The sequence below is a fragment of the Anser anser genome (assembly GCF_964211835.1).
Source record: "Anser anser genome assembly, chromosome: 16".
NCBI classification, from domain to species: domain Eukaryota; kingdom Metazoa; phylum Chordata; class Aves; order Anseriformes; family Anatidae; genus Anser; species Anser anser.
In genome coordinates this window covers 922,259-933,609 of record NC_139737.1, presented here as the reverse complement: position 1 = coordinate 933,609, position 11,351 = coordinate 922,259, and the positions used below count along the sequence as shown (strand labels likewise).

The window sequence follows — 11,351 nt, the reverse complement described above, 5'->3', positions numbered from 1 at the left end:
GAATATTTTGCAGGACATTGTCAAAGATTCTTTTTTCTTTTTTAAATTGCGTTAATCATGTTATTAAGCTTAAAATGCTTGTGAATGGCCCGATATATGGGAAAATAAATATGCAGATACTGTCCCTGGGCTTACCAGCAGGATTCCCTGTACTGTTTTCCAGGCGTGCGATTCAGCCTATCCTTGTTACCGGCTCTAGTCACTCATCCAGGACTGCATGAAATGGGGACTGCAATGGGGAAAAATGTCAGCTTTTCTGCAAGCCAAGAAGGTACGTGTAAAGCTGGGAGTTGCGGGAAGCTTTGTGACTCCTTGGGGAAGAAACTGTCTTCTTGTGTGTGGCTTTAATGGGGAGCAAACGCACGCCCAGGGAGCTGCAGTGCTGCTTCTTTCCGAGCAGGCTTGCAGGATGCCATAGGACAGGGAACTACTTCAGAGGCAGGCTGGGAACTAAGGGCACCTTGCCGGTGTCCATCCCTGCGCTGCCGTTCAGGCCCTTCGCTTCAACTGCCATGTTCGTCAGGGACATGGTGGCCTCAGGAAGGCCCAGAGGTGAAAGGAGTTTGCATGGTAAGAGGGAATTTCCTTCAGCTTTGTGCCATGGGAATTTACAGCGAGCTCGGGCTGCCAAAAGGTGCTGGACAATTAAACGGTTCAGACACGGGAGGGACTCAGTGAACCTAACAGCCTCTCACTGCCCCCAGGTCCGGCCAGGGACCCCCTCTGCTTCCCAACGGAGAACTCATCCTTGCTGTTGGCCAGTCGGGCTAACGGTGCTTCGTGGGGTTTGGACGTATGTCCACAGGGAAATGGTTTGAACCTAACTGTGTTATTGCACACCAACTGCAGGCTACAGAGCTGCTTGCGCGAGCCTAGCACACACACAGCTGGATTTATCTAGTTCCCATTTCCCGTTTGTGACTTTCCTCTTTGCGTGAAGGTAGATGTTTTGTTAAGATGTTTTAAATTCATCTACTACTGAGATATTTTCCATAACAAGGCATGATTGGGAAACGATGTAATCACTCCATTTTTTGATAATAGAGAAATGAGAGTCTTGGAAGTGAGCATTAAGTGATTCACCAGGTTAGATGCTCTCCTTGCTTCCCTGTCCTCTCTGCTTAATTCGTCCAAGTTTGAAAATGGTTCTTTGCTCCGTTTCTTTCTCAACAAATTAAATTCGGATACAAATGGTGCAGGATGGAGATGCATTTATTTCTTTGCTATTTTAGTACAAACATCCACATATTTCTGACAATAATTTCTCGTAATGGTAAAAAAAAAAAAAAAAAAAGGGTGGTCTTGTAGTTGCTTCAAAACACTTTCCAAAGATCCAGGTTCTGAAGGACTGATGGGTCTCTCCGGGCCGTGACACTACTGTTTGTCACACGGCCTTGTCTTCCCTTATCCCACTGTTACAGTCGGCTGGGAAAGAACAGGTCTGCAGCCCACAAGGAGAAATTAAACATCCTGGACAGATGTCAGTTCAGACCCATGTAATTTCAGCTGAAACTCTCCAGACTGGTTTTGACCCGTTCCATTTCATGCAGAAAACTGTAGAACTGGGGCAAAGTTAACTCTGCAGGAAAAAAAAAGAGGCATAAAGTCTTAGATTTCAGTTTACACATGCAACATTGGAAAAGCCATTCTGGTGCTATTGCAGAGCAACTCACGTTCACCTAAGCTAGGCAGGATTAGACACTGACTCTCAGCAGCTGTTTCTTTACGCTAGCTGGACCGTGCAGGGCGAGGATTCTCCTAACAGCAACTGACACTTTGGAATTGTTTACTTTCTTCTTCTGTCATGCTGCCCTGACTGCTTTTCAGGGCTCCGTGGCATATCTATATTTACTCATGCCAAGACGTGAAGACTGCCCAAGAGTCAGTGTTTGTAAGCGCTTCCCAGAGCGACTGTGGCTGGGAGAGGCCAGGGCGGGAGCAGCCGCAGCATCTACCAGCAGTGCTCTCACAGTGACCCCTGCTGGGTCTGCGTCCAAAGCTCCCCTACCTCCACGAACAACCCAGAAGCTCTGACTGCAGCTCAGATTTCGTGCTCTTGAATGCTTGCTTCTTTTCCAGAACAGTTAACTCACCTATATATACGTTTTCCATTTGGGTTCCTTTTTTAATCACCAGCTTCAGCTTGGGGAAAGAAAAAGCAGAGGCATTTTAATTCAGAGGCCTGTATTTCAAGCACTGTGAAAAGACAGGAGTCTGCTGAGAGTTTTAGTGCAGACTGCTGCAAAGCGCACACATCTTTGACAGGCTTTTCAAGAAGTGTCACTGTAGGAACAGATTAGGCATTGGGAGGATCTCCGGGAAGTCCTTACAAATGATGGCATTCCCCCTCCCTCCCCGAGATAGCACGACCTTTGCTAGATTGAGCTTTTTGAACAGATTTTCAGAGTGGGCTACACTTCTGTGACACGATGTCTTCTGAAGAGTAACAAATAGCAGTGTGCCTGCTATCTGCTGGCAGTTGCACCGAGAAGACTGAAGCAGATGCACTGTTGCAGAGCCTGCTCCTATGAGCTGTAGCTTTCCTCTATTTCCTCTCACAGCCAGCACTTCCCACATGCCTGGTCATAGCTTGTTCCTTAACTGCGCTATAACCTGAACTCTCTGATGTAGGAGATTTACCTGTAAGAAGATACTTCCCACTTTTTCCAGTTCACTGCTCCCAGCAGTAACTGTGAGTCAGAAAGAACAGAAGGGAGATAACGTTAGCTAAGCTGTGAAGTAAAAAGTTCTTTAGCTGAAAGCTGCTGTTGGGTTTCCCAACCCATTCGGTTTATCTTTTAGCTCTATTACCTCCAAACTTCCACTCCATATCTATCAGCTGGTTAATCATCAGCGTCTGACCAACAGACAGGCGTGTTAGGGTGGGGGAATTCAGCTTCCACTGCAAGAGCAAGACACACGAACAATCAATTCAGAGGGACATCTATTTACGGTACCTGTGATTTCAACATAAATTGGAAACCAGTAGCCCAATGTGCGTGTGTGAAGGGACAAACTAACGTGGTTGGGAGTCTTCAAAGATGTTTGAGTCCTACAAGGAATCCCCTCTGCCTTGTCACTTCTGGAAATGAAACTCACTGTTTTTGTTTTAACACTGGTTCAATGTAACAATATCTGCACAAAAAGTCATGTGTTCACGTAACTGCATGACCCCAGGGCTCAAAGCATGCAAAGCAGAAAAACAGTCCAATGAAAGCCACACAGAACTGCAGGAATCACTAAACCTAGGGGTAGAGGCCACAGCAAGCCAGATGTATCATTAGACAAAGTGTTTCTTCTCGGTTATCTGGGGATCTTTCATTCAAAATGCTGAGCTGGTTTTGAAGAAAGCAGCTGATGCATGTCAGCAGGGTTTTACAAGTTCCCACTCAAAGACTTGTCTTTTTGTTAGTTTAGAAACAAGCGAAGATGTATTAATACCTGTTCTGCAAAATATGTGGCTTTCTCTTCACTGAGGCCTGTGGGAGAAACCATATGAGATTACTATATGTGATAAATATTAATTAGCTTTTATTTAGGGAAGTCACGTGACCTACCTAGCGCAATAAAATCTGCTCTGACTTGTTCGGAAGACAGATTTCTCTTCAGGGCACCTGAATAAACAACGCAAGGAAAGAAAATCAGTTTTTACTGAGTCAAATCAATCTTTACTGAGGCAAACAAACGCAGGGATGGAGACCCTGCCATAGAAAGACCGGTTTTGGACTGTGTTTTGAAACAAACCACAGCTCGGCGAGATAGGAAATACAGTTGTGTCTGCCGATATCTTTGCGGATGCCCAGTGCTTTAAAAGTCAGTCCTATGGAAGTGCCTGAGAGGGAGAGGGAGATTTCATTGCAGGTAACCATGGTAACAGCAGCAGCAGTTGTGTTTTGAAGTTGCTGCTTTCTCTCCTATAGAAGCTTTGCTTGTTAAAGGGGAACTGTTAAGGCTGGCAGGCTACTAATTTGACCTACCTGCTGTGTTTTGGATTATGGGTGTGAACGTGTGCATATAACACTTTCCCCTGCTGTGCCTGCCTCCTTTGTTCTGGGGCACAGGCAGCACATGGAAGTTTACAAGGATTCTGTTCTCTGAAGCCAAGAGCAGGAATCTCATAAATTCAAAGAGACTGCCAGCCCCACGTGGCTTTCTGTCTGTGTAGCACATAGGCAAAGTTATCTGCTGTAATCTGTTCTGATGCTGGCCGTGGCATCCCAGAGCTAATGAAAAGGTGTAACAGTATTGGAGCCAGTGCACACAAACAGGAACTGTGAGACTGAATGCGCCCAGCCCAGAAACAGGAAGGGAGAAAATGCCAATCCCACATTAAACACCTCCCAGACAGTTGTAGGGAAGGAAATTATTCTGTGCTTCTCTGGGACAGAAGAAAAGGCTTAAAGTAGTAGAATGAAAGTTTAGACCAAATGCAGGAAACAGTTGTGCATGGCTTCACCGTTGCGAGGAAAGCTATAGGAAACCCTGGATCGAAGGATATTTATAAGGAACTATTAATAATAAGAAGGATCAACATGGCATGAACATGCATGTAGGGAAGATGTCCGATGCAGCATTACGTCCAATGGCAGCCCCAACATCACAGCAATCTCAAATAGTGCTGGAGTCTGACTGGGGCACCCGAAGGGAATCCCTCCTGCCCCTCTTCTCCACTGCTTACGAATGAGAAATTGCCAGGCACTTTTGTGGTTTTTTAAAGCAAGACTACAACGGCAGATGTCACATTTACGTGGCCTAGAACTATGCCGGTTTCCAGCCCACTCCAGAGGGGTGTGAATGCACTCAGATCTGTCTCAAACAGTGCTTTGTCACTGTTGGAATTACAGTGCTGGATCATTTAGATGGAAGTTTGCACTGGTCTAGTAAACATGGATTTATAGGCACAAGTTAAACCAAGCTCTGTTGCTGTCACAAAGTGTTGTGCTTGCATTTAATAAGTAGGTAAGCGAGTTTAGTCAGGCCTGTGAGATGTGTACGCAGGCAGGGTGTAAAGAAGACAAAGTCTGAGTCACCAGACAGGGATACTCCAACAGGAGAGCAATTTTTGAATTTTTGATTCTTAAATGCTAAGCCATTTATTAGCTGCTATTAGCACTCATTGTGTAAGTCAAGTGCACTGCAGTTCTGAAGACATACAGCCTTAAGCAGCATGCAGGAATGGACACAACTGTTTGGCCTCAGGGTAGCATATGCATATGTATCACTTACCATTAGGTACCAGAAGAATACTTTTGACAATGTTTTTCAGGGGGCCCAAGCTGATTTTATTCATGGTGGCAAAGTCTGAGAGCTGAGTCAGAAACCTTTCTACCTGCTCGAGAGAAAGAGCAGCAACACAATCTTATCTCTGCGTGCATCTCACCCGAGAGCTGCATTTACACACTTCTTGGTGTTCTGCACATGCCTTACCTCTTTGGGCTCTGTTAGAAACCGGAAAAGCACTTCGGTCAGCGCTGAGAATTGCTGTGAAGAAACAGGACAGTGTTAGGAGCTGAGCATGTGTCATTTCTCAGCACCTTGCCACCCAAATCGTCACCACGACTCGGGGGTGATACACCACCTTGATGCAGCTCTACCTATCTCCAGTACGTTGGTCCCAGAGTTTGATCTCCCATGCTGGTACTGTACCCCAGTCCTTGGCATGACAAGATGCCTACGGATGGGATTTGCTCATGGATGCTTTTCAGACTCTCAAAAGGGTTTGTGCAGCTGGTAGCTGGCACTGCACAGGGCTTTTGTGGTTCTTGGCTAATCAGAAGCTGCTGTTCTATCCTGTGTAATCCAAAAACTGCTAGAGAGAAAGGATGCAAACATCCACTCTCATGTTTCATGGAAGCCACAGGGTAACCAGACTAACTCAGGAAAGAAAAGAACTGGTTAAAGGCCTGGCTGCTGCCCTCAGCCTCCTGCACTCGCAGCCAGGAGAGCTGGAGAGCCCGCCTGCGGTGCTGAGCCCACCACACTCCCTCTGCCGCTGGCACCAGTGCCGGCCTTGGCCCGAGTACCCCAAAGCTGCACAGCCCCACAGAGAAAAACCAGCGCTCGACAGGCCCAGGCCCCTCCTGTCTGCGCCGGGCGCGACACGAGCCCCTCCATCGCCCCCCGCGCCCTGCACCCTGAGAACAGGCTGTGCGCGGGGCTGGCCCTGCCGGGCACCAGGCTGTGCCGTGTCAGGGCCGTGGAACGCACGCTGTGGTCCCTCAGACGTGGGGCCCGGCTCTGCGGAGCTGCCTCGGACATCAGAAAACGCCGCTCTGTTCTGGAGCGCGCTGAGGCCCGGCAGGGGCCCCGGCACCGCGGCCTGCCGGGCCCAGCACCGGGCTGCTGCGGGGCTGCGGGGCCCGGCCATGGGGTTCCGGGGCTGCGGGGCCCGGCCCGGGGCTGCTGCGGGGCTGCGGGGCCCGGCCATGGGGTTCCGGGGCTGCGGGGCCCGGCCCGGGGCCGCTGCTCGCACTGGGCCCGGTCCCCGGGCCGCCCGACCCGGCTGCGGCGGGGCCCCGTCGGTGCGGGCCGGGCCCGCAGCCACGGCCGCGCCGCGCCCCCCCCGGCCGGCCCCGCACCTCGGCGCTGAGCTGGTTGAGGTTGTGCATGTCGCCGCTCACCGCCTCCGGCACCGGGTCGCGGGTGAAGTTGAGCAGCCCCATGGCGGCCGCGGCTCCGCCCGCCCGGCCCGGCCCGGCCCCGCCGCCGGCGCCCGCCTCAGCCTGAGCATTGGCGGCCGCACTTTCCGCACCGCCGCCCGGCCCGGCCCGGCCCGACCCGGGACCCCGAGACCGGGCACCCCCCGGGACACCCCCGCACCTGGGGGTGCCGAGCACCCCAAGCCAGGCCCCGGCGGCCGGGTGCTGCCGGCCCTGCGCAGCCCGCGCCTCACCACCCTCGCGTGTTTCCCCCACGAGATCTAAACCGGGCGCCTCGGGACCCCCGCACCCCGGGCGTGCGCCCCTTGCCCACTTTGGCCCCTTTGTGGTGTTCCCCCATTGCCCGCGCTCCCTCCCTGCCCCTCGGTGCCGCTCTCCCTGCGTCCACCCCTGCACCCAGGGCTGGCACCCCAGGGCCCATGGGTCACCCCTTGTCACCCCTCTTCCTCCTGCCGCATCTGCTCTGTGCAGGGAGGTGGCGGAAGGCACCGATCCTGGCTCCCTGTCCCCTGGAGCTGCGGCACGGGGCAGGCTGCACCCCCCAGGGTACCCCGGAGCAGTCGCTTCGGCCCCGCACCCGAAGCCTGGGCACACAAAGCTGCAGCACCGGGGGGACCCCGCTGCCTCCGCAGCTTTGCTCCGAGACAGGGAAGGGGCTCAGGGGGCTCCTGTGCTTCCTGGGGGAGGCAGATGGCAGGATGGCAGGTCTGGTCCCCCCCAGCTTGCGCACGAGGTGCTGTGCCGTGAGCCCAGCTGGCCACGCGGCCTACAGGCTGCACTCGTGCAGGAGGGAGGAAACGTGGCCAGGGCTTTCCTCCGAACGCGTGCTCATCCTCTATGCATGGGTCAAACAGAACGATTGCTTTTGGTGCGAAGGTTTGGGATGGCCTTTTGCCTTCCTACCAAAAACTGCTATGTGTATATTTGCATGCTTGCTTGTCTGTCTGTGCCAATAAATGTTTATCCTTCTTCATGCCTCTAAGATCTCTGTCCTATAATTATTTACCCATGTGTTTAATTTTATGCACCTGATTCCTTCCATGGAAAGTACAGTGTATGATTGCTTGTAAGGGTGTGGAGCCTAAAATATAGGTGAAAACGGAAAGAGTCATGGGTGCCCTCAGTGAGCAGAGGCTTTAAACTTCACCTGCAGATGTCTGGATGAGAGCCAAATGGTGTATGTCGTTTTTCTATACCAAAAAAAAAATAATAAAAAAATGTTAAAAAGCCATAGTTTACAGGGTATTCCCCCCCCCCCCCCCCCCCCAGATTCCACTTGGGACACAAAACTCAGCTGTAGTTTTCCAGCTCTGCTCCTAGCACAGTCCCACTCCTGAGCCCACCACATGCCTGTGGCAGTGTCTGTCCGCAGCAGCTCATCTCCAGCCGGGCCGCGTGGTGTGGTCAGGTCCCGTGTAGAAGCTGAGGAGGCAGTTTGGGGCTGAGAGCCCGCTGACATGAAGTATCTGTGTTTCAAAGGGGTCAGGGTTTCACAGGAAGATTTTAAGCCGATTCTCACTACAAACGGTAAGCAGGAGGTCTCCTTGACTCGTGGACATGTACGAGGGCAGGTGAGATGAAAAATCAGCCCTTTCTCATCCTGTTACATGGTCTAGTTTCCATTTGTGCTCAGGAGAAAGGCCTTGATACAGAAAATATTAAAACTTGATGTATTCCCGCTGAGGACAATGGGGCTGATCTGTGTTTAAGGACTCCATTGCCTTAAGCTGCTATTTTGCAGCTTTCCAACAGCAGCAAAATAAGTTCTGCAGAAGTTATTCTCTGTCAGTGTGAGTGTATCTGACCCATTTTATCTTGGAAGGTGTTCACCAGCTGCCTGAGCAAACAGTGTACGAAAGCCCCCGTGAAAGGTAAAACTGGCAGTTCACAAAGCTGCTGGTTTATTACTGAAACTTTCAGTTGCAAATGAGAGCATAGAAATTTTATAGTATCTTTCACTGTGAAGATATCCCACTAGTGGTTTATAAACAAGGAGTAAAGCAGCAAAGTACCAGTAATGATGAGGAGTTAAGAGATATTTACTGGTGGTCTGGCTGGAAATAGCATTCACACTTCCTTTTCTTCTCCCTCCATCTCCTAGCTCAGCCAGGAGATTTTCTATTTCATGTACACGCTGAGTGGGGTGGAACTGTGTGCCTCAGTTTAATAGGATTGGTGAGGCGAAAAAGTTACATGTCAGATTGCCTGCAGGATTCGACCCTAAATATTCAGTATACCTTAAAACAAGGTGCAGATTTTTCATGGTGTAGGTAATTAGCTATTGGAATAATTTATCAGGCTCTGTGGTGAACTGGCCACACTGGCAGTTTTAAAACCACAGGGATATGTTTGTCTCTAAACAATAGTTAACCTTTACTAAAATTAATTCAGGATTATTTACAGATTGTGTAATTATGGGTGCCAGTGCATGTGAACACGGTACACCTTTCTGGCCTTAGAATGTCACATGAAGTCCTATGTACATTTTCCTAAGTAAGGTAAGTGCGCACTTCCATAACCCAAAATTCATTTATGGCCAAAAAAATGAAACAAGGAAAGAGACAATTTTCTGTCTGGTTTGTGTGCCAGGATTAGCCATGCAGTAGCAGTGTGTGAGTCATCTTTAATTCCCCACATCTTTCTAGGGTGACGATTTAGGAACTAGTTAACGATGGTCTTGGTGCACGGTGTGTGCCTGTGTGAGCATGCATGAGGTATGGCAGAAGGGGGAAGCCCGTGGTGGCAAAGAACTTCCCAGGCAGCAAACCAAATTCTTGGGGAAAGTTGAGTGACAGGATTCATGAAGAAGAGTTTAAATTGAGGTTCGTGCTCATAACATCCTGTTTAAACAATCAACAGGAAATTCAGCAATCCCACCTCGCAGGATGCTGGTTTATTGAGGCATGGCACACAGCTGAGTGCCACGAGCCCTCCCGCAGCGCTGGCGGTGTTGGGACCAGGATCTGGCAGCAGTCATTTCAGAAAGGACTTACTCCAGTAAGAGAGAAGGCCACAGGGTGCCTGCGTGGGCGAGTTATGTGCCAGGGCAGGGCTGGTGCCTGCGGAGCCCCCGGGCTCCCCCCTCCAGGCTGCGGTGGGTGCGGGGTGCTGGGGCTGCTCAGCGGGGCGCTGCAGCGGGGCCATTCTCATGCAGAGCGTGTCACTGATGGGCTCCCCCGAGCTGAGGACAGGCTGAGGATGGCATCTGTGTGTTACAGATAGGTGCTCTTGTCCACCACGAGTACTGCAGTAAAAGCAGCAACAAAGAGCAATTTGGGGGGGGACACACAAGGAAATAGGGTGTTAAAATGGTGCACTCCAAAATGAGCTACAGGATTGATGTGCCCTTCTTAAGAGGCATTTTTCAGCTTCATTTCACCTGTCCAACTTGAGGAGCTTCCTGCCTGGCCTTCTTCAGCACATGGAGAAAGTTACCTTGGGCAGACACGTTCCCCGAGATCAAATCCTGGGTGTCACTGTCCCGTTCTCTGCTGCCACTTTCCACCCAAAGCTCTCAGAGCACTTCACAGTCGCTCCGCGGTCAGCCCTGGAGCACCTCCCTGGCGTGGGAGCACTGCCTGCCTCTGCGGGCTGGAGGAAGGCCCAGGAAGAAGGGTGAGAGAGTACAAACGAGACAGGTAGCACCCAGGCGCCTTTCACCCCACCAGGACCACGACTTCTGTTTATTCTGCTGATGCACTGCGTCTCCCTCCAGGCTGTGTGGATTTGGGGGAGCATCTGTCTAGAGAGCTGAGGAATGCTGCAACTTCCCTGCCTGCTGTTGTGATGGATATTGCCCAGCTGAAACACTGCTGGGGGGGGGGAGCTCTGTTCCTACAGAGGCTGACCCAAGTGATGCCTTTGAGATCAGGATTTCAGTTTCTCCTGCATTTCAGTGCCTCTCCCTCTCTCCTGTCACACTCTGTACTCCCAGGGAAGTGTCGTTACAGGAGTAAATTATTGCAAGTACCCCATGCAGAGGTTGGGGCTGGAAGCTCTGCTGGGCCCTGCCGTGCACTTGCCTGGTGGCTGGGTGAAACATTTCCTCCGCCGGGCTGCCCAGGAGCAGGGGGGGAGCCCAGCCCGCGAGGGGCTCTGGTGGTGGCACCCTGCCCGCCGCCACCCTGCTGCTCAGAGACCTGCGTGCGGGCTGGGGGGGGGGCTCGTCTCTGCAGGTTGGGCTGTAGCAGGCGCATCCTGTTTTCTAGGAAAAAGAGGATTTTGTGGCCAGCTTTGTTACAGAGGCATTGAAGACTTCTCTTTGTGTGCTTTCTCATTTGAAGTTTACACGCTGGTTGCCGCAATCTTTCTAGATGTTCTGGTTGCACAGATGATAATTGTTTTTAACCTTATTTTTATTAGAGAGTTGTATCGTGTGGTCCTGGCCAGCCCACAGGAAGGGCTAGAAACTCCATGTAGGCGGGATAACACTTCCTATCTCCGTGTAAACACCAATTCCCCGCAGATGTGAGAAGGCAGCCCAGCTACACGGGCGGCTGGAGGCTCTGCTCCCACATGTGGCAGCGGGCTGAGGCTTTCCGACAGCTGGGACAGACCTTGCTTTCAGTAGCCTGAGCTCCGCCATGGCGCTGCTCTGTAGCGTGGCTCCCCGCCGTGCTCAGCAGCAAAGCTGGGGGCGCAGGAGCTTTTCCAGGGAGCGCGGCGAGGAGCGGACGGGCCCTGCAGAGCAGC

The 11,351-nt window shown here is 51.5% G+C and overlaps 1 protein-coding gene across 2 annotated transcripts; it reads right to left on the bottom strand.

Moving 5' to 3' along the window:
* Positions 1-1,194: 1,194 nt before the first annotated feature.
* On the bottom strand, positions 1,195-6,743 carry COMMD7 (COMM domain containing 7). 2 transcript variants are annotated; one of them, XM_083802025.1, is made up of 9 exons: positions 6,579-6,743; positions 5,428-5,481; positions 5,227-5,329; positions 3,558-3,614; positions 3,442-3,479; positions 2,812-2,902; positions 2,641-2,690; positions 2,094-2,142; positions 1,195-1,579 (listed from the first exon to the last, which is right to left on the bottom strand). In XM_083802025.1, exons 1-9 carry the CDS (start codon positions 6,660-6,662, stop codon positions 1,503-1,505), a joined length of 603 nt encoding a protein of 200 aa, XP_083658151.1. In that variant the 5' UTR covers positions 6,663-6,743; the 3' UTR covers positions 1,195-1,502. The 2 variants fall into 2 exon arrangements, with proteins under 2 accessions (XP_083658151.1, XP_083658152.1); XM_083802026.1 differs by having other exon boundaries at positions 6,621-6,713.
* Positions 6,744-11,351: the final 4,608 nt, after the last annotated feature.

What these genes read in the sequence shown, in the direction of transcription:
- COMMD7 (XM_083802025.1), bottom strand. Translation starts at nt 6,662, where the DNA reads ATGGGGCTGCTCAACTTCACCCGCGACCCGGTGCCGGAGGCGGTGAGC. An exon ending in CCACATATTTTGCAGAACAG is followed by an intron (nt 2,903 to 3,441) that starts GTATTAATACAT and finishes TTGCTCTTGCAG; the next exon opens with TGGAAGCTGAATTCCCCCAC. An exon ending in TATGGAGTGGAAGTTTGGAG is followed by an intron (nt 2,691 to 2,811) that starts GTAATAGAGCTA and finishes TCTGACTCACAG; the next exon opens with TTACTGCTGGGAGCAGTGAA.